We start from the raw sequence: 23,392 nt of genomic DNA, 5'->3' as shown, positions 1-23,392 counted from the left end.
TATGTGAATTTTTTTCATAAAACAGGGACCTGACCTAAAATAGTTTTCACAGCATGCCCTGTATGCTGGTTGTCCTGGAACCAGTTCCCTGCATATACCAAGGGAGGGCTGTACTATGTTGAAACTCCAACCATATATGTAAGTTTTTCTCACCTTAGTTAGCAAGTACGCAGATGACTTTGTACTTTCATACAGTGATAATTGCAATTTTTAAACTAATTGAATGCCTAACACATGCCAAGCATATCTTTAGGTGCTAAGAATATAGAATGTTCTCTAGGAGTTTTCAGTATAGTGCTGAGAAGAAGATGTGAACAATATGTGAAACGTGAAAGACTGGAGGTGCTCTTAAAGAAAGGTATGTGGAATATATATTATACATAGGTGGTCAGAGAAAGTTTCATTGAGGAAGTGATACCTAAGCTACCTTGAACAATGAATAGGCTTATTTTTGCTGTTAATATGACAGTTTGGTGTTCAAGGTAGAGGCATTCCAGGCAGAGGGAGAACTGGGGCAAAGGCAGGATGGTGAAACTTCCTGTGTTAGTCCATATGTGTCGCTTCCGATAGATACCTTAGGCTGGATAATTTTTATGAAGAAAAGAGGTTTAATTGGCTCACAGTTCTGCGGGCTATACAGGAAGCATGGCTCAGCTTTTGGTAAGTCCTCAGGAGGCTTACAATCATGGGAGAAGGAAAAGCTGGAGCAGCATGCCACATGGCAAGAGCAGGAACGAGAGAGAGAAGGGAGATGCCACACATTTTTAAACAAGCAGATCTCACACTAACTCAGAGTGAGAGCTCACTCATCACCAGGGGGATGGTGCTAAGCCATTCATGAGGGATCCACCCCCATGATCCGAACACCTCACCCCAGACTTCACCTCCAACACTTGGAATTACATTTCAACATGAAAATTGGAGGGGACAAATGTCCAAATTCTATAACGTCTTGTGCAGGGGAACTGAAAATGGTAAGCACTGGGTGAGGGAAATGGTATTTTGAGTAGAGGAATGAATGTTTTGGAGATGAATAAGACTGAATTGTTGGAGTAATGTGGTTGAGGGATGATTAGGAAATAGTGAAGGAAACTGATGAGAGATAGTAAAGGGATGGAGTTGGTCACCATTCTGACTCTTTGGAGGATAGAATCAGCAGCAGAATCAAATTTAATACATTTTCATTAGACAAACTGTAAAGAAGATTTTGCTGATTATTATTGGTTATTCTTACCTTAAACATTTTAAAGTACTTATAGGCAGCATATCTACTATATATATGTATTATATATAGTATATATATGTATTAGATATAGTAGATATGCTGCCTATATATCTGTATCTCCATAGTCATAATTTATTGCTTGTTTTGTTGCATTATTTGAGAACGAGTTTTTCAAGAATGGTGCTAGTTTCAAACCTTTGTTGAGAGCCTTGTGAAATTAAAGAGATCCTACTACTTTTGTTGTATTCTCTGCCTCTGTAATGTGCTCTGAGTCTGTTCTCATTATTAGACTGTAAGGCACACTTTATTTTTGAGTATTTTAGCCTATAGTTGAATTGAGTCTTGTGATTAGTTGTCTTTGTGTGATTCTATTTTCTGAAACATGAGTTAGGCTGATGGTAAAGGGGATTACAAGGTTACTTCTATTGCTGATCTTCTTGAGGGTCTGATTTTCTCTATGACTGCCTAAGAAGTCTTTTCTTTGTTTTTTGTTTTGTTTTGTTTTTTTGAGACAGGGTCTTGCTCTGTCACCCAAGCTGGAGTGCAGTGGCACAGTCTTGGCTCACTGCAACCTCTGCCTCCCAGATTCAAGCGATTCTCTTGCCTCAGCCTCCTGAGTAGCTGGGATTATAGGCGCCCACCACCAAGCCCAGCTAATTTTTTTGTATTTTTAGTAGAGACAGGGTTACACTGAGTTGGCCAGATTGGTCTCGAACTCCTGACCTCATGATCTGCCCACCTTGGCCTCCCAAGGTGCTGGGATTACAAGTGAGCCACCGCGCCGGGCCAGAAGTCTTTCAGAGAAAAGGATACTGGTGATTTTTAAAACCTAGGCATCAAGATTTTGAGATTGACTTTCCCTATCTGTCACATGCGCTAAGCTTTGGACAACAAACCTTTATCTGTGGTATGAGTCATACTTTCTTTTTGGACTTATGTACTGTTCTTATATATCACATCATGGGAGATAATGTGTGTAACTTCTGCCTGTTGGTGGATACCCCTGGCCATACATGTGAATGGCACACCTTTCATTAACCTGCTCTATTTTGTGACATAGGGTGTTGGTCTCAGCTCTCTCCTGGGGCAGTTGATGTTACATCTTCCCTAGCATTGCTGTTAGTGTGCCACTTCCACCAACCAAGAGCCACCAAAGGGACAGTGAGTAGAAGATGGCTCTGTCAACTGGAGTGACATTTTCAGGAACACTTATCTCCCACATTCTTGAGGAGTTTTATGTTGTTGAATGAAAAGAAACCTAGCTTGTCTATGAATAGCTTTGCTGGCTTTGCTGACTACTTACCAGTTGGCCCCTGGGAATTCAGCTTCTGTTTAGAAAGCTGAACAGAAAGATAGGTCTGGGGAGGCGTTGAAGAATGTGTGATGAACACACATTCTTTGGGGTGAAGGATAGTTACTAAAAGAAGAGTACGCTTTTAGTCACTTGCCTCTGATTCCTAGGAGAGCAGTGAGCTCACCACCATTGATACTATTGATTTTCAGATCTAGATTAATAAGATCTCAAGTCCTGTGCTGAAAGTTGACAGCATTTATTTGAAAATTGCTTGTAGTAAGTATTGAAGGAATGACATTATGTGATGCAGAGATGTCCTCATATGCATTGGAAAATATTTCAAGTTCCTTAATTGAGGGACCTTCACCTGTCTAGATAATAATATGACTCTTGACTCCTTCATTGCCAAAGCTGGTGATACATCTCTAAGATGAAGTTTTAAATATTCGTAGATAATATTTATATGTACACTGAGGAGCAACACAACTCCTCGGGTGCTGGTCTGCTGATGGTTGACAGAACTAATGAGTCAAGATTGGCAAAAATAATGGTAACTTTGCACTAGCCATCAGGTATTTTATAACTGAGGTATTGTGTGATTTTTTAGGAAAGCTAAAAGTAGATTTTGTTATGGGGGACCAAAGAAAAGTTCTGGAAAAAGACGGTTAACAACTAAAAAATCAGCAGGATTTTGTACTTGTGGAAGTGACCTTATTAGTCTCCTAAAGGAAAAATTGGGTTACAAATAGCTCTGTGACCTGGAAGATTAAAACAAAGGAGTTTCTAGGTGAGCTGTGGAGAAAATACAGCTATATGCTGTATAACAACATTTAGGTCAACGATGGACTGCATATATGATGGTGGTCCCATAAAATTATAATACCATATTTTTACTGTATCGTTTCTGTGTTTAGATATGCAAATACTACTTCTCGTTGTATTACAGTTGCTTACAGTATTCAGCACAGAAACATGCTGTACAGGTTTATAGCCTAGAAGCAATAGGCTGCACCATATAGCCTAGGTGTATAGTGGGCTCTACCATCTAGGTTTGTGTCAGTTAACACTGTGATAATGAGGAAGCTACCTAATGACACATTTCTCAAAGTGTATCCTTGTCATTAAGTGACACATGGCTATATTTAAGTTTAGGAGTTAGAGCCAAAGCTGAGAAAGGGGGGGGAAAGGCTGCAAAATCAATTTGAACACCAGGAGAAATCCACTATGAGGAGAATAAAAGGTTGGAGACAATAGAAGCTGGAGGAAGGTAGCTGTAGAGACCCTGTTGTTTCAGTTACTTTGGGCTACCTTACAGCAGCTTCTAAAAAAAAAAAGAAACAAATGAAAGAATATTCTTAATCCCCAGGGCCCATCTTGAGAGAGACTTGCACTGAACGAGTGATGAGATCCAGCTCCAACATGCCAGCTGGCTGACTCAGCCCATGCTAGCGAAATAACTGACTACCAAGTTGTTGACCCCTGCAGGGTTGATGAGCTAACAAGTGTTTCGTACCACGCAACATTACTGGGCAGCTGTGTGGCATCTTCCCATTTTGCCAACCTGTAGTCTATGGAATGACCTATATACGTTGTCAAATGCCTTTCCTCTTTCTGGCTTGCTCTTCTTTCCCTGGACCAAGCAACAGTCCTAATGTCATGGTTACTGTCAATAATATGTACTTGATTTTTTTCCCTCTCTTCAGTCATTCCCTTGTATTATTTATGTATCTTCCCTATTGGCTACTTGTAGGTTCTGCTGAGAGCATGAGACCTTTTGTATTACCTTTGAACCGTTTTAAATGCCTGTGTGGTGTTACATTTCTTTGGTTTTCAACGCTTATGGTTTGCTAAAATGGGAACTCTTAGTGGACTTACATAGGACCCACTTTATAATTGTTTTCTGTTCTACAAATAGATACAATTTATTAGTTTTTGGTTTTTTTTTTTTTTCATTTTTATGGCATAGAAGAATATTCTTATTTCTGCATATTTTATGTTTTAAAATTTCATCTCTATGCTCCCCTGAATTCCTGATTCATATCCAGCTGCTTACTTTATCTCGACTTGGATATTAATAAGCATCTCATGCTTTATGTCTAAACTGAACTGATATTCTTGCTCAAAACTGCCCCTTCTCTAGCTTACCACTTTCACTAAATAGCACATCCATCCTTCCAGTTCCTCAAGCTCTAAATCTTGCGGTTCTGTTTTAGTCCTCGTTTTCTCCCATACCCCATGGCTAATCTGTCACCAAATGCTTTGGGTCCTTATTTAGAACCAATCTATTCTCATCCCCTCTACTGCCCTCACCCTATTCTATGGAGTCAGTACATCATCTCTCTCCTGAATTATTGCTGCTGTCTCCTAACAGGTTTCCCCATGTCTATGCTTTTTTCAGCAGAGCAGCCAGAGAGCCTGTTAAAACTTAAGCTACATTATTTTTCTCTTCTACTGAAAATCTTCCAGTGTCTTCCCATCTCATTCAGAGTAAGACTTTACAGTGGCCCATACACAAGGCCCAGCCCTTTGTTAACTGATCTGTCATCATCTGATGTTCTTCCCCTCTCTCACTTGGCTCCAGCCTCGCTGGCCACCTGGCTGCACTCCTCTGTGACCATCTCCACCCCTCCTCAGAACTTTTGCCCCTGTTCTTCCCTCTATCTGAAGTGTCCTTCCTCATATCTACCTGGCATTTCTCCCTTATCTCCTGCTAGTTGTTGCTCAGATGCCGCCTGCTCAATGAAATCATCTTGACCTCTCAGTTTAAAATGACAATGTTTCCAGCCCTACTTTGTCTTCCATCCGCTTCCTCAAGAAGGTAAACTATGTGAGGATAGGTGTTTTGTTAATCACCATGGGAGTGCTCAGAAGAAGACCTGACACAATTTTAGTCCTCAAACGTATTTGTGGGTGAATGTAGTAGATGTGGTATATTCTTGGCAAACTTTGAATTTGCAAACATTATCAAGTGCAATTCTGAAACCATGTAGTTCACGTCCAGATTCAGCTTCTCAATGTATATTTTAGGTTTGTCTCGTAAATTATGAAAACATTGATAGGCGTTTACCCAGCCATCTTTAAATCTTAATATTTCTCTCTGCACTATGTGTCAAATGAAAGTTTAGTAATATTTTTAATATTCCTATAGGAAATAGATCACACAGAAATTATGTTGCTTTAAAAGACAGTTGGAGTTCAGGAGATAGATTAATGTCTGCCAGAGGAGTGACTTAAAAGCACTATGACATGTGTTTTTCCCCTTTAAGTTTTCTAAGTCATTGATGTTAATTTCTAAATAAATCTGAGTCTTAAAGCAGGTTGTTGAAAGGTTAAGTTCTGTTATGTGCACACAATTACTTTTATCTGCTGATGGTAACGGAAATCATTGAATGAGACAAGACTACAAAACAAAGACCAAACTTTAACAGGCAGCCTTGGATGTGTGTGTGTGGGAAGAGGGCAGAACACAAAGCATTCAAGAGTGAGCATATTTATTAAGACGGAATGAAAGCATTAATTACATCCCAAAGGAAAGTAAATGACACTGGAAAATACGAGGCCTAGAAAATAAAGATTAAGAATAGCACCATGGAGATAATATATAAAGATGTTACCATGGAGTTGGGCTGTCGAAATTCATAAAGAAAAGTAAGGAGAGGAGCAGAAGGAAGTGCAGTTGAAATGTGCGTCCTAGTGTAATAAGTCAGCCATGTGAATTAAATAACACATGGTGTGTCCGAGCCTTGGTAGGTGGTGCTTTGTAAAAGATCTGTCTTTCCCCAGGGGTCTCTGAGTTCTAGTGCAGGGAACAAATGAAGTTTGTTCATTTGTTTGTTCATTTTGAAGCCAAGTTACAACAAACTTGGCTTGTAAAAGCTTGTGGTGTATGTTATACACATTTTTACTAAAGACCTGAGCAAACTTTAGACCCTGAACCATTGGATGATGTGACTCCACTCTCACATACATCTTATAACAGCAGCAATAATAAAAGACCATTTTCAGTTATATAAGTGACATTGGCTCAAAATGAAAATAGAATGACTTCTATCTATAGTCACGCACACTTTAGAAGCCTTTAAATATCTCCATTTGTGTTTCGGTAATTTGATAGTTGTATTAAGGGCAGAATGATTTGGGTGTCCGGAATTCTTATATGGGTTTTCCTTTAAGTCTATTAGTGCAACTCAAACTGTTGTGTAGGTAAGAATTGTTATACAAAAGTACGTGTACAAAATTCATGTGCATTCTGTGTTATAGCATGATTTAAGAGGTTTTTGAGGATGTTTGGTTTCTCTTTGCCTTTAAGTGTAGCACATACTTAAGAGCAAAGTTGGTCTCATGATTTTTTTGCCATGAAAATTTGCCTTTGCTTTCTTTGCTATACAGTAGTTACCTCTTATCCATGTACAGTACATTTCAAGCCCCCGCAGGGGATGCCTGAAACCACAGATAATACCAAACCCCTATAAACATTTTAGTTTTACTTATGCAATAATGGGCGGATAACGCATATGGTGTGGCTATTCTGGACAAAGGGGTGATTCATGTTCTGGGTGGGATGGAGTGAAATAGTGGGAGATTTCATCACGCCACTCATAATGACACACAATTTAAAACTCATGAACGTTTATTTCTGGAATTTTCTATGTAGTATTTTTGTAGTTCAAGCAGTTGACCACAGGTAACTGAAACTGGAAAATGAAACTGCAGATAAGGTTGGGGAGAGGGATTATGGCACATACATATGTTACATATGTATATGTATACTATATGCATCTTATGTTTAAATGTATTCATACTGTGTGTATGTGTGTATATACTGTGTATAGATAGACAGGTACAGACACAGCAGTGCCATCTCAAAACAGCCTTATGCGTTTACGTTTTTCCAAATAAATCAGAAATAAGTTTTTTTCCGAATGAATCAGAAGTAGGTTGCATACGTGATGACACTTATCCTTTAGTACTTCAGTGTGCATCTCCTAAGAATAAGGGCATTCTCCTACATAACCATTACTAAACTGTAATCAATTCTCCAATTGTCTTTTGTGGCTTTTGTTTTTTAATTCAAGATTCATTCTAGGCTTGTGATTTGCGTTCGATGCTCGTGTCTCTTTATGCTCTTTTCTATTTGAAGAGTATTCACACCACTATCCTTTTTATTTTTGTTTTTCACCACATTGACTTCTCTGAAGAGTCCAGGATAGTTGACTTGTAGAATGTCCCATATACTGTTTATTATTATTTTTTAATGACTAAATTCAAGTAAAACTTCTGACAAGGATTTATCATAATTGATGTTATATAGTTCTTGTTGCAACATATCAGAAGGCAGGTAATGCCAGCTTGCTTTAGTATTGATGCTGTTTGATTACTTGGTTCAGGTGGTGACTGCCACATCTCTCCACTGTAAAAGCGTATCATCCCCAATGAAATTATTAAATAATCTGAGAGATGCTACTTTGAAACTATAATATCATATGCCCCAACAACCTTTTAATAATTGCTGGCGTCCATAATGGTCCTTGCCTGAATCTGTTACTACTCTGGGAGTTGCAAACCATTGATTTTTCTAATTTTATTATTCCTTTTACATTTTTATCTGACTTTTTTCTTTATAGAAGAACTCTTCCCATGCCATCTGACTTTTATTTACAATATTACTGTGGACTCATGGAATTTTTAAATTCGTCCAATGTAAATTCCAACATTACTGTCATTATTCATTTTTATGTTCAAGTTGTCCCAGATGGACCAGGGGGAGCCCCTTCATGACAGCCTACACAATTTTTTTAAAAGTTATAACTTTTTGTGTCTTCTTTAAGAAATCTTTGCAAAAAAGATTGCAAAAAAATTGTCCTACACATTCTTCTAAAGCTTTGTGTTTTTAATTTTTATGTTTAGGTCTGTAAATCATCTTAAATTATTTTTTACCTGGTGTGAGTTAGGGTTTGAAGTTCCTTTCAGTTTTAATATCCGGTTGTTTTCTGCATTGTTTGCAGAAAACACACTTTATTTTCACCATTGGATTACTTTGACAGCTTTGTCAGAATTGAAGTGACCATATATGTCTGGACCTGTTTATATACTCTCTATTATGTTCTATTGACCTATTTGTTTATTCTTATGCTGGTACCATACTGTTTTGATTACTGAAGCTTTGCGGAAGGTCTTTAAGCTAGGTAATGTGTCTTCTATTTTTGTTCTTCTCCCAGATTGCTTTGGACAGGCTTATTTCTTTGCATTTTGTATACATTTTAGAATTAGCTTGTCAGTCAGTTTCTATTAAAAAAAAAAAAAGCACGGTGGGATTATGATTGGAATTGAGTTGAATCTGTAGATCAGTTTGGGGAGAATTGATATCTTAACAATATGAATTCTTCCAATCCATGAACATGGTATATCTCACAGTTTATTTTCAACTACTTCCATTTCTCTCAGCAGTATTATGTAGCTTTCAGTTTTACGATATTGCATATCTTTTATTACATTTATTCCTTAGTGTTTTGTTTTTGATGCTGTTTTAAATGGCTGCCCTTTCTTTTTTTTTCTTTCTCTCTCTCTTTCTGTGTCTAGTTTCTTCTCCCACTCTCCCAGATTGAAGGAAGTGGTAAATATATGAATCACAAAATCATAAAAGTGAGCTCTTGTTAACAAAGTTTTGTTGTTGTTGTTTGCTTGCTTGCTTTTTTAAATGGAAGAGCAAAAGTAATCTTGATGCGGCATGATAGATGTAATTATAGAGGTCTGTGTACACTTTTCTCTGATGGGGCAGAGAACTTTAGAAGAGTAAGAGGAAACAAAGGTTTCCCTGAGAAAATGGGCTTTGAATCAAGGCTTATCAAATGGGTCAGAACTTTAGAGATAAGGAGAGTGGCACTCGAGGTGCTTACTGGAGAGAAAAATGCAAGCAGAGGTTTGTGAGAACATAATGTCTTTAGGGAACTGCTTGTGATTTTTTTACCATGGTGAAGTCGTTGTGGAGACGTAGGCCAGTGTTAGGTTAGGCAAAATTAAAGAGTTTGAGCTCTACCTAAATGAAGGTCCCAAGAAACCATTTAATAAATGATCTCATAAATTTAATTTGCTTCTCTAAAAAATCTGCTGCTGTCGACTAAGTGCTTTTTTAAAAAATTGAACTAATGTTTAATATTTGGAAAATTTCCTGTTACAATTCAGATTTCTGGCTTCCACTGATAAATAAAGGTCTGTGCTCTCTTTCCACACATATAGCCCCTGAAGATTGGGCACACACTCCTCTCCTGTTTGTTCCTCCTTGTCTCCTGAGGCCAACTGTTAGTTTCTACTTTTCTTTCAGCTTACATTGTTGTTTTTTTAATGTCAGGGATGTGTTTATCCATGGCTCTTCCCAAAATCCTTCTCTATGTGTTTCTCTATGTCTCTTTCAGAATAAGAGACTTAGAGAGCCACATTTTAAGAGAGTGAAACAGGTATCTACTTGGAAATGAAGAGTTGTCCTACAAAGTTTGAAATTATGCAAGTTCCCTCCGCCACCTGCTTCCAATTTAAAACCAGTCAAAATGTACATAATTTCAAAGCTTTTGGCCCAAATGAATTGTAAGTTGTGTTGGTGCATGCTTTTGAAATGCAGTGAAATGTTTTAATGAGTAAACAGAAATGTCTGTTCTCCTATTAGGATTAGTTTTGTTGTTGTCGTTGTTTTTTGTTTTGAGACGGAGTCTCGCTCTGTCGCCCAGGCTGGAGTGTAGTGGCACGATCTCAGCTCACTGCAAGCTCCACTGCCCGGGTTCATGCCATTCTCCTGCTTCAGCCTCCTGAGAAGCTGGGACTACAGGCGCCCGCCACCATGCCCGGCTAATTTTTTATATTTTTAGTAGAGACGGGATTTCACCATGTTAGCCAAGATGGTCTTGATCTCCTGACCTCAGGATCCACCCGTCTCGGCCTCCCAAAGTACTGGGATTACAGGCGTGAGCCAGCGTGCCCAGCCAGGATTAGTTTTTATCTATGTGTGTTTTGAATTATGTGAGGTTTTAGGAATAAGCTGTAATATGTTTGTTCTACTTGTGGGAGCTGTTCTAAGGTTTAAATGACATAATGTATCTTAAGTACTCAGCATTGTATCTAGACACAGTAAGTCCCGGTGTAAGGAAGCTCTATTCATTTTGTTATTATGTTAATATATGGTATATAATGTTATGTAATAGATAATTATGTTATATTAATATGTGGAGTTAGTTTATACTTTTGTCCTGTTATATGTTGCAGCCTTTCATATTCTTGTGTTGTTACATGTTCTTGTTCAGATAATGTCAGTATTATCCTAGCTTTATTTAATAATAGAATAGCTTTCCTTTTTAACATTCTGAATCAATATGTAGGATTTTGTCTTTTATTTCAAATATTGAAATGCCTGTAAAACTGTCTGACTCCAGTCCCTTTGCTAGATAATTATTTTTCACTTTTTTCAATATTCTTTTTCTGGAATGGTTTATTCTATTCAGGTCATTTGCTTCTTCTTAGTGTAATTTATTTATTTCCAGAGTATTGACTTTAGTTATGGTTTTCAAATGGAATTAAAATATTACTTATACTTTGAAAGTGACCTCTTCTTTAGTGGTACTTATATTCCTTTATGAGTACTCCCTGTATTAGTACTTTACATATGCCCTCTTAAAGGACTGATCACTGAGTTTATTTGTATATTTTCAATTTGTTTATGAAGTGTTCATCAAGTGCAAAAGTAGAGTTTTTGTTATAAAGAATCACGTTTTTCCCACTCCCCAGCTTGCAACAGTTATCATTCTCCTTTTGGATTTACTAATTGTATTCATTGTTTTTCTTTTTTATTTTCTATCCTTTTCCATATAGAATAGTTACAGCTTTCTAACTTTATTATTTAAATGCCTAATTATTTTATTTTATTTTTTATTTTAAAAGTAATTAAATTACTTTAAGGTAGTGATTTTGATAGTAAGCCCAAGTTTACGGCTTTCCACTGTTTTAACTGTCATTTTTTTTCCAATAGTTTGTTTTACTTTTTAAGTATTTTTACCCCAATGTTATTTTAGAAAATAGTACTATGTTATGGAAGTCTATTTTATGGCACTGCTCATTCTCTATAGAGTTCCTTATTGCAAGAATTATTACGTGTTTTTTGGTGGTCTAGTTTTGTTACCAATTTTATAAATATGGCTTATCTCCTCAACATAGTATATAGTCTATGACTGTAGAGTTAAAATAATTATCTGTTTTAAAAATTTTAATTATAGTATTGAAATAATCTGTATTCATATCATTAAAATATCAAATAGGCTAAACAAGTAAATGTCAAAACCTTTCATTGTTATTATAATCTTCCATTTATATAGCATTTGCCTTTTTTTTTTTTAAAGAACATTTTGTATCTCTCTTCTTTCACATAAAGCATACACTGATACTGAGTGGTGAATATTAAGCCTATATATATATATGTATTTGGAGTGAGCCTCACTTTGTCGACCAGGCTGGAGTGCAGTGGCGCAGTCTCGGCTCACTGCAACCTCCACCTCCCTGTTCAAGTGATTCTCCTGCCTCAGCCTCCTGAGTAACTGGGACTACAGGCGTGCATTAGGACGCCTGGCCAATTTTTATATTTTTAGTAGAAACAGAGTTTTACCATGTTGGCCAAGCTGGTCTCACACTCCTGACCCCATGTGATCCACTTGCCTCGGCCTCTCAAAATGCTGGGATTACAGGTGTGAGCCACTGTGCCTGGTCACACTTCTCAGTTTTTAAAAATCCCAGTATTAACCATACTTGCTGAGTTGAAAGAGTATATGTCAGAATTTTCAGAGCTTAATTATGCACCTTGAGTTATTGTGGACTTATTAAAAGCCTTTGTGTGAGCTGTGAACCTCCTCTGACTTTTATTGGGTATGAATTAGTAATCATACCCAAATACATGCAAGTCAGAATAAACAAGTGTATTATTATTATTGTATAGTCAAGTTCAGTGATTCTAGCTTTGCTTTGAGCTTGCTAACTGTAGTCCACTTAATAATGCCAGTTATGGAAAATTATTGATAATTACCTGTAAGTTTATAAAGAGATACTGGGGGAATATCTGAGTGATGATACAACCTTTCTACAATTCTTTTTTGGAATTACTACTTGCATCCCATGTACAGAATGTGCCAGTATTTTGTGATAGCTATCCATCATTTAGATTGTGTCCGAATAATATCTCTAGAAGTTCCCAAAGAGCAGTTTGTAGCTGATGGTGCCAGTGTAGGTCATTAGAAACACATCTAGACTCCATCTCCCAAAAAACTACTCAGTGTTATCACACTGGTGACCTTATTCGTGTTTGAACCCAGACCTTCTCGTTGTTAACTGAGAAACATGATTAGTCAGCAGCTTAAAGAACTCAGTTGCAAGTGGCTTTGCCTTCCATGAGTAGGCTCACGTCTCAGTGTCTGCAGTGAACACCTTAACTGCCATGTGGACTGAATGTTTGCTTCAACCTGACCAGCTTGTTGTTTCCCTACATAAAATATTACATCTTAATCAGAAACATGGAATTAGAAAAAGGATGTGGGAGGTATGCAGAAGATTATTAAATTAAATCGTTGTCAATTAATTATAGGAATTACTTGGCCAATGGATGGGAGATACTTGATGGAGTGTCACATTGGATTGTGACACTCCTTTTCCTGTGTTTTCCTGGCTGACCCATCTTCTTTCTGATGGGCACATTGCCTCTTCTCCTCTTTAGACTTGAGCATGTGCCTGTCAGCTTGTTCTCATTGGTTGGCTTGTGAGCTATTTTGTTTCTTTAAGGATCCAGCACATCTACTTTGATTCATTATGTGTTGATTTAATAGGGTAACTCTCAGTATTACTTTGTTTCAAAATTTCTCCCCATTGTAGACCTGATCATGTGTATCTGTGGAATGCTTTGTAGAGTTTCATACATAAACCTCTTTTTTTCTATTTCTTTTTTAAACATTTCACTCATTTTCACTTGGCACATTAGGAATTTGATGACAAAATTTGATTATTTGACTCCAAAAATATTTTTTAATTTGAAGTAATACCAAATAATTGGCTGGGTGAGTTTATTTAAATGCTTTATAGAATTTTTCACATATTATTTTGGGATGACTGGTTTTTACCCATATTTCTCTATATAGTAGCTTTCTGTTGCCTCAGCTGTTAATTTGGATGTAATTTATGAGAATAAATTTTTAGAAAAAACATTTTTAAAATTGGGGCTACTAGATTTAATTTTTAAACACCTTTTTTTTCTGGACATTGTATTTAATAGGGAGCATATATGGCACACAGGAAAACAAGGCTGCTTTGAAATGTCAATGTAAATGTAATGGGCAGTTTGCTAAAGAAAGATTTGTTTGCTTTTGGCTTTATGAAACTTTTCCTGTAGAGCTTCGTGGTGAAGGTTCTCAGATTCAGGAGGCTGGAGTGTCACACACATGCATCAACTCCCTAACCTTGCCCACTGCCAGTCCTTTCCCTATGAATTTCTCATCCTGTGACATAGCATTACGTTTTCTTTCTTCTCTTTCTCTCCTTCTCTCTCTCTTTCTCTCTCCCTTTCTCTCTTTCCATCTCTCTTTCTCTTTCTTTCTTTTTTTTTTTTCTTTCAGGGTCTTGCTCTGTCTCCCAAGCTACAGTACAGTGGCATAATCTTAGCTCACTGCAGGCTGGAACTTCTGGGCTCAGGTGATCCTCTTGCCTCAGCCTCACGAGTAGCTAGGATTACAAGTCTACACTGCCATGCCGAGCTAATTTTTAAATATTTTGAAGAGATGAGGACTCACTCTGTTGCCCAGGCTACTCTCAAACTACTCAGCCTCCCAAAGTGTCAGGATTATATTTGTGAGCCACTGTGCCCAGCCACTTGTTTCTTTTTTTAAGAATATCTTATCTACAAACCATCTTTGAAGTGTTTTCAAAATGTAGACAGGCTCATATAGGCAGAACTTTAAGCAGAACTTTTTATTTTACCAAAGTTTGAATTACAGGTTAAATTTTACACATCAATTTTCCAGGTCTTGTTAGCATGCCATAATGTTCCTCATGTCACATGGGTGCCTTTAGAACATGAAGGTGACTCTGTCTTGCTGTGTTTTTAGTATTCTGGATTAGCTTCTGCCCCACATCTCTCTCTTCTCTATGCATGCTTATTTTTAAAGCATCTGTGTTTTTTCAGGCCTCTTTCTCATACTAGCAAGGTAAGTATATAAATGTCAGGTTATTCACTCACTGTTCCCATATCCTACTTATAGCTGCTTCACCTCGGAAGGGAAGGTGAGGACTCTAAACAGGACTTCTATGTCATTAACCAGGTCTCATAACAGTGGGGGGCCTTGCAAGACAGCCAGTTCAGGCTGCTTCCTGCTTCCAGGGATACCCAGTCCCAGGATACAGTGGGCACAGCCATGGCAGTCTGTCCTTTGGGACTCTCAAATTGCATAACTGTATTTCGCACACCATGTGAACACTTCTTGATGTATCTCCTACTTCCTTCTATGAATCTGGGGTAAGGCAGGACGATGGAAAGGAAAGAACCAAGTATGAATCATAACTATACACTACCTTGAAATATCTCTTAGATGGATCCATGTAGGCCCCACTGTTTTTGCCTGTAAGAAGAGTCAGAAAGATCAGGCTGGCAAAGTCAGTTGCCTCCATGCTAGGTGAAGATTGAGGCCAACTGGAGAGTGTGTGCCCCACTTAAAGTGGTCAGCAGCTTGGCTTTGTCATCATGGTAAGAGAATGCAGGCCTGATGATTCTATACCTTTTGACTTTTCAAAGAAGCTAGAAGTCTGGGGAAAAAGTAATTAATTAAAATGTTAGCAGTTAAGTCAGTATCTTAAGAAACACTGTACAAGACCAAGAAAACATGTCTCTAAGCCAAATCATCTCCAAAGACTTTTGCTAAGATGATGACTAAAGCCTTTCTAAATTAAATATTTTTAATGTCTGTTATTCCAACATTCTTTGGAAGAAAACATACAGTGTCCTGGCTGCTGCCTTAAGTAGTGCTGAGAAGGCTGGGTGGTTGGGTTGAGAGACTTGGCTTCGGGCTGTCAACAGGAGGTGCACAGTCTCTCTTCTCCTCCTAGGAAGGCTGAGAGATTGTGGGGCTCCTGTAAAATGCAAGCAGTGGTAGCTTCTGCTCCATGGCAGCTGCTGTCCACCGTCTGGGTAGTGTCACTTCTGTGTGGAAGCAGGTGGAGCTGATGTTTCGACCTGGCTCTGTACCCATCATGAGGTGCGGCCTAGATCAGGTGGAATTCAGGCAGCGTACAGACCTGTGAGCTTGAACATAAATGTGGGTTACTTTCAGCCATTGAGTTTTTAGTGATTTGTTAATGTAGCATAAATAGAAATAGCTGACTGATACTATAGTATAGAGGAGGATCATTACACATTGGTATAAAACAAGACATCAGTCTCTTTTTCAAAAAACAACCAAAGGGGATTCTCATCTTCTCGCCCATATGTTTTTCTTTATTTTCTAATTCTTCACTCCAATACTTCCCACACAGTTGGGATAAATTCTGAATTGCAGATTTAGCTTCCTGTGTATACAGCTAATCAATACTTAGCACCCTCTTTAGAGAGGTATGGCTTTCCTTAAGCCAACCCCAGAGAGGATCTCAGGACTCCGGATTGAATATTTAATACTTCTGAAATGACATCTGAGAAATACCCAAGCTCTTCCTCAGAAACAAAAACAAACAGTTGTAATCTCCTGAATTCAACAGAGATTGCTGATAGCCTACTCTCTGCTAATATCTGTGCTAGATGCTAGATAGAATTTATACAGTTGATATTTGTTCTGTTCCTGCTGTCTGTCATGTGCTGTGGTCATATTCAGGGCCTTTAAGGAATATACTACTTAGTGGGAGAGGCAGCGAAGTGGATAATTAAGGCCTATTGTGGTAAGCAGTACCATTAAGTGTCACATCCACAGATTAGGGGAGCTTGGGGGAAATGTATCTGGTTGGAATATGGGGAGCATTCAGAAAAGTCTCTCTGAAGGAACTCATACTGTACTTCAGCTTTCTGAAGGATATGGTTAGGATGAAATCCAATAATCAGACAGTGGAAAGCGGCTTTAAGGAATGATCATTCTCTTTACTGATTAAAAGGAAGCTCTCTTTCTCAATGAGTGTCAGAATCACATGGTTCAAGTATTGGGGATTAACCAAGATCCACATGTGATATTGGTACATATGCACACCAAAAATTCAGAACTTTATTGCATGTGAAAATCCCATGACACATTTTCTGCGCTTTCTCAGACTCTCTTGGCATTGCCTCAAGAACCTGCAGCCACTGGCTTTGCTGGGCAGGCAGCTCTACTCTAGTCTGTGGGGTTCCAGCACCTAGGCTAGCCAGTCCCACACCCAGTTTTCATGTCTTTCCTCAAGACTCGAATGAAATGTCATACCCAGGAATGTGTAATCTGGTTTTAAGAGAGACTGCTTTGGCCAGATGAAGCAACTAGAAGGGTAATAGAGTTGGCTCACTGTCAGGGGGAGTTTGACAGGTGGAAATAGGCAACAAGAAGCAGCTGGGAAGATGTGGTCCTCCCCACTGTTCCCCTCAAAGCCCCCACCCCAGACTGCTCTGAGGCATGGTTTCTCCATTTCACCCATCTGGAAATGTATCACAGCCCTTAACCTGCTGTGTCGCTTCAAGGCTTGTGAAGAAGCTAGTGCAGTGCTTCTCGTTCTTCCCTGTTCCACTATTTGTTATACTCATTTAACCTATGTATTTTTTAAGGAACTCAGGCTAAACATTCTGTGTGTTAAGCCTCAGTTCCTTAAAAGCATTTAGAAGTATATCTAGTATATTAACTCAAATACACTTGTATTTAGAATATCTTTAACTCAAGTTTATCCCAATGAAATGAGTCACAGAAAAAAAAATTCAGTCTTATTATAAGGGCTAATAATGCAGAAACCAAGAGTTTCCTACAGAGCATAAATTAGCTGACATTTCCTTAGTATTTTTCACCAGTGCTTCCCAAATTTTCCAGTTTACAGTCTGCTTTGTAGGAGTAAGAAAGATTCTTGAGCTGTCTTTTCCCACCAGCCCACAGGCCCTTACCAATCCCCCAAATATATTATCAATCAGGAGTAATTGTTTTTTGGGGGCATGGGGAGAAGAAGCTGTCAAATTTGTTGACCTGCTGTTGTGTGCTGCAAGAGGCCATATGTGACTGTTAGTCAGTTTCACCAGCAGTAAGGGAGATAGAGGACAAAGATGGCCAAATGTTTCTGAGTTCGAATAGTATGTTTTTAACATGAGTCCCTCAAACTAAGCAACCTTCTTCTCTTATTTTTCTGTTTTTGAGTAAAAGTTTCACTCAAAAAATTAATTCTAGAAGTCTGAACTGTGTGTTTTCATAACCTAATGGAGATTAACCTTGTCATTGGTTTCATCTAGACCAGTTAATTCACTGGATTAAGTAGATAAGTTAGAAAGAAAAAGAAAAGCAAGCTCGCTTGCCTTTTTATAACTTCCCTCTTTCCCAGAGAAAGATCAGTTTGATTAGAGCCAGTCCACTTAGAGATGTCTGTGCTTTGTGTAACTTTTTTTTTATTGAGGTGAAAGTATCTATAAATTCTTGCTAATTAGCAGTTACACATACACATATGAAAAATCGTGTAATGATTCTCATTTCCCAAGCCATATGTATTCCATTGTGTATTTAATATCATATTTTGTTTTGAAATGTATCTCAGATTTCTAGGGTTGTATGTTTCTTTATTAATCTTTTTTATCCACAAGAAGTGCGTTTGTGGAAGGAAAAAGGAGTGAAACTAAGAAAATGATTTAATTTCCTTGAAAAAGATCTTCCTACTAAAATTGGTCCTCAGTTTGAATTTTGAATTTGTTCAATTTTCTGTTCACATATTAGTGAATTTAATAATTTAAATTAATTTTTAAATATAGCTGCTAATTATTAGACTGGCTTAGAATTATCTGAGTTGCTTTATCATAATGTAGGATATATTGTTGCAAAAATATGTCTATATTCATTCATCCAGATTTCTTTTTTTTTGTTTGTTTTGTTTTGAGACAGTCTCACTCTGTCACCCAGGCTGGAGTGCAGTGGCACGATCTCAGCTCACTGCAGCCTCTGCCTCCAGGTTCAAGCAATTCTCCTGCCTCAGCCTCCCAAGTAGCTGGGACTACAGGTGTGCACCACTGCTCCCACTCCCTTTGATAGAGACGGGGTTTCCCCATGTTGACCAGGCTGGTCTTGAACTCCTGGCCTCAAGTGATCCGCCCGCCTCGGCCTCCCAAGGGGCTGGGATTATAGGTATGAGCCACTGCGCCCGGCCTCGGCTATTTTCTTAAACTTAAAATGTGTGTTTCATTACAAAAGATGTATTAATTACTTTCATATTTACTTATTGTTTCAGAATTAACTCCTAGAAGTCTGACAGGTGGTAGTACCTTGCAAGCTTTGTGTTAAGAGCTGCTACTGGGGAAAATGCCGTTGCTATGCCTTCCACTAGGGTAGCATTGATCTCATTAAGACAGAAATTATATAAGAATGCTTTCGATTTGGGAGCTTAATATTTTCTTTCCTTTTACTAAACACTTAAGTGGCTTCTTACTGAGTTTTTCAAAATGCTTTGCTGATTTGCTGACTCTGAGGAAACAAATTGAATGTCTGAGACACATTACCTAATGTTGCCTGGATCGGCAGAAAAGAAAGGGAAAGGCTGCTTAGGGTTCTGAGGACATCTGTCCAGAACCCCAACAGAGTGATATTTGAATTTAATGCCTCTCTTTGTAAACATATAACACGTGCAAAAAGTGTGAAAAAGGCCAAAGGAGGGGGAAAATATAATCTAATCAGTCAGAGAGAATCATTGGTAATATCTGATATATTTCATAGGTGCATTCTTATAAGAATTCGGTTTAGGTTTATTTTACAGAGTTCTGAGCATACTATGTGTGTGTGTATTCCATTTAGTATTCGATTTTTTTTTTTTTTTTTTTTGAGGCAGAGTCTTGCTCTGCCGCCCAGGCTGGAGTGCAGTGGCATGATCTCAGCTCACTGCAACCTCTACCTCCTGGGTTCATGCCATTCTCCTGCCTCAGCCTCCCGAGTAGCTAGGACTATAGGCGCCTACCACCACGCCTGGCTAATTTTTTGTATTTTTAGTAGAGATGGGGTTTCACCGTATTAGCCAGGATGGTCTCGATCTCCTGACCTCGTGATCCGCCGCCTTGGCCTCCCAAAGTGCTGGGATTACGGGCATGAGCCACCCCACCCAGCCTAGTATTCGATTTTTATTTTAGTTATCATAACCCAGGCATTTTTAAGTCATTACAAATGCTTCATAAACATTTATTTTAGTGACTATACTGTGGCTATACTGTGATTTATCTAATTATTCTAATTTGTTATTTAGGTTGTTTTTTAATTGAGACTATTATAGATACCTTATGATAAAGTTTTTTAATAGGGATTTTTATTGAAAGATAATATACACTATTCAGTTGTGTGTACATGTATATACTATATAGCATTTTGAATTTTTTATGAGCTAACACATGACTGAAACTACTATGTACATCAATAAATTATCACTAAATGAACACAACTATGTTGTCACTACTCAGGTTAAGAAATAGAACTTTACCAAGTCCCCTAAATATGCCCTCTACCCTCTGCCTTCTAATCACTGCTTCTTCCCTCTTTCTTGAAGATAATCACTAACCTGACCTTTAAGGCCATAGATCAGTTTTTGCTTTGAATGTCTGTAGTTTGGTTAATCTCATTTAGATTTAGGGTTACAAAATCAAGAAGTAGGGATGTTTTAAAGTATCTTATTTCATATAATCAAATTGCCTTCATAAATGCTGTGCCATTTTACCACCACATTGTTAAAAAGTATGAGAAAGACTTTGATTCCTGAGTGTGGAATTAGGAATTAGAAAGGAAGAGAAATTAGGGTCAAGTGTAAAGAGAAAAAGTTCTGGATAGTGAATGATAGAACCAAATAGGATCATATTGCCTTAGGGAAATCTCAGCCATCTGTTTCTAAATTCTATTTTATAGCTTTGAAAGTCCTCTTCTTTACCTGGACATTGCCAGTCATTGTGGCAGAAAGAAAGGAGAACGTCATGCACCGGGTCTGGACACAAGTGGCATATGAACTTCTGCCCACTTACATGTCATATTCATCACTAAAGAACAGATATGAGTTCAGTAGAGCCAGGAGTATATAATCCCACAGGGAGAGGTCCTACAGAAAAGGAAACTTGACTACTTGACAATCATACCATGCACCACACTTTGTTTAATATCCTTGTCCCATCCATAAGCAGATCAGATTATTTAGATTGCTCATCTTTTATTTTTATTATAAAAGCGCTCTCTGGTCTTGAGGGGCCTGCATCTCTGTATAGAACTATACCTTCTGTAATTATTGGTTGGGTGGTTTGCCTGGTGCTAAACTTCTTGAAGTGTGCACTTCTTTTCCAAGAAGAGGCCTGGAAACATCCTTGTTCATTGAGAGGATGGGGAAATGCTAACTTTAGTTTATCAGGTACTTTTGATGGAAAGAAATTCCTCCTTAGGAAGTAAGGATTTTTGTGTGATTTTTGTTTTGTTTTTGTTTTTTGTTTGAGGCAGTGTCTTGCTCTGTTACCCACGCTGTAGTCCAGTGGTATGATCGTAGCTCACTATAACCTCAACTCCTGGGCTCAAGCGATCCTCCCACGCCGCTCCTGAGTAGTTAGGACTATAGGCTTGTGCTGCCATGCACAGCTAATTTTTCTTTTTTGTACAAACAGGATCTTGCTGTATTGCCCAGCCTTGGAAATAAGCTTTTTTATAGCTAATTTACACATTCTGCTTACATGTTCCAGGAAAGCTTTCAGTAAATGATTTTCTAGCCTATGCATAATTATACTTACAGGACTGTGGAGGTTTTCTCCCTGGCACAGAAAGGTAACCGGCATGAGTTGTTCACCAAGAGGCTTGCTCCAGGTCGTCAGGAACACTGCTTTCAATTGTAGCTAACATCCTGTTCTTCACCCTTTCGTACAGTCAGTTTGCTTCTCCTCTATTGCCATTCTTTGCTAAAACAGCTGTTTTGTAGTATTGCTCTAAAACATGTTTTGCTCTCATTTCTCTTTCTCTTTATGTCTTCATGAAAACATAAATCAGTCAAGGTACTCTGTTGTTCAGTTAGAGAAATAGTTGCACAGTGGAGAGGGTAACACAGTTATATTTGATCAGCTTGAATTTAACATGGTGTCTCTATTTTATTTCCCAAAGGTGTCTTCTCTTTAGGGATGGTGAGGTTGGAAAAAGGCTCCTGTAACCCTCCTCCAGGATGAACCACCTGCCAGAAGACATGGAGAACGCTCTCACCGGGAGCCAGAGCTCCCATGCTTCTCTGCGCAACATCCATTCCATCAACCCCACACAACTCATGGCCAGGATTGAGTCCTATGAAGGAAGGGAAAAGAAAGGCATATCTGATGTCAGGAGGACTTTCTGTTTGTTTGTCACCTTTGACCTCTTATTTGTAACGTTACTGTGGATAATAGAGTTAAATGTAAGTTGGTGGTTCTTTCATGACTTTTTAAGAAGTGTTTCCAGAGACAACAGGGTTTTTTTTGTTCATTTTTCTTATCATTTGTCTCATTTAGTAATTTCTGTCTTTTTCCAAATGAAGCCATTGCTGCTGTTCTGCTGATTTGGACCTTTCTTGTTCTTTAGTATTATTGTTTCAGGCAAATGTGGTCAGTTTAAAACTCTGGGATTTTGAAATTTGAATTCCTGGTATTTTGCTCTATAACAGAGGTTAACAAACTATAGGCTGTAAGACAAATTCAGTAGACCTGTTTTAATAAAGTTTTATTGAAACACGGCCAGGCCTGTCTGTTTACATATTGTTTATGGCTGACTTTTGCACTGAGTAGTTGCAGTTGAATAGTTGTGACAGAGACCCTCTGACCCACAAAGGCAAAAATATTTATTCTCTAGTCTTTTTCAGAAAAAGTTTACCCATCCTTCCTCCAGAAAATGTAGAATGCTTTTGGAATACGTTTTAGATGTTTCGTGTACTTTTCTAGTTCCCAGATTTAAGATTTGGCATATGTTTGTTCTTTACTTTCTTGCAAAGAGATTACTTATTTATGTTTCACCAGAAAAGTTGTCCTGGAGACATTCGGAGGTTTATGCAGTTATTCTGTATTACCAACCAATTGTTTAGACCAGTACTGTCCAATAGAAATATAATGCAAACTATTAAATATGTAATTTTAAATTCTCTAGTTACCGCATTAATAAAAATCAGAATAAACAGATGAAACTCATTTAATATTTTTTATTTAACCCAGTATATGTGTTTTCGTCCCAAAGCCTTGGCTCTGATTGTTTACATTCCTTACCGACAAATAGGTGAGCTCCTCCAGAAGGTTTTCCTCACAGGCAGAAAGTCTTTGCTTTCCTATTTTCAGCAGTTCATTTATTTCCAGGAAATGTTTGCTAAGACCTAGTTAGTAATAATTATTCCCTGTTGTTGTTTATTTTTAGGGGGTTACTCTTTGCTAGGCACAGTGCTAGATGCTTTATGAGAATTTATTACAATACAGAAGTTGTGAAAAGATGCTGATTCCTGTTTGAAAATTACTTTAAATTTTGTCTTTTAACAGCAAGAAGGAACATCTTAACCTAATTTTTTATTAGTATTCTAATTCATAGCAGTAATTTCAATTCTAAACTCTAATTACTTAATAATTAGGGTCACTGAATCTCGTTTAATTTCTTCATGAATCCTAACAGAGGACCTAAACTCATTATGAAAGCAGACAGTTACATTAGAAAATAATA

At 37.9% G+C, this 23,392-nt stretch overlaps 1 protein-coding gene across 3 annotated transcripts in view; it reads left to right on the top strand.

Moving 5' to 3' along the window:
• The window catches only part of STARD3NL (STARD3 N-terminal like), a 52,190-nt gene that overhangs the window by 7,297 nt on the left and 21,501 nt on the right, over positions 1 to 23,392 (top strand). For 2 of the 3 annotated variants that reach the window (XM_007981570.3, XM_037988181.2), the window contains one exon: positions 21,830 to 22,112. In XM_007981570.3, the coding sequence (XP_007979761.1) occupies positions 21,888 to 22,112 (225 nt within the window). In that variant the 5' untranslated portion in view covers positions 21,830 to 21,887. Of the gene's footprint in view, positions 1 to 18,828; positions 18,851 to 21,829; positions 22,113 to 23,392 lie in introns of those variants that run through there. The other variant, XM_037988182.2, reaches the window with a different exon arrangement.

The sequence above is a fragment of the Chlorocebus sabaeus genome, chromosome 21 (genome assembly GCF_047675955.1).
Source record: "Chlorocebus sabaeus isolate Y175 chromosome 21, mChlSab1.0.hap1, whole genome shotgun sequence".
Classification (NCBI taxonomy): Eukaryota; Metazoa; Chordata; class Mammalia; order Primates; family Cercopithecidae; genus Chlorocebus; species Chlorocebus sabaeus.
This window is presented reverse-complemented; position numbering and strand designations above follow the sequence as displayed.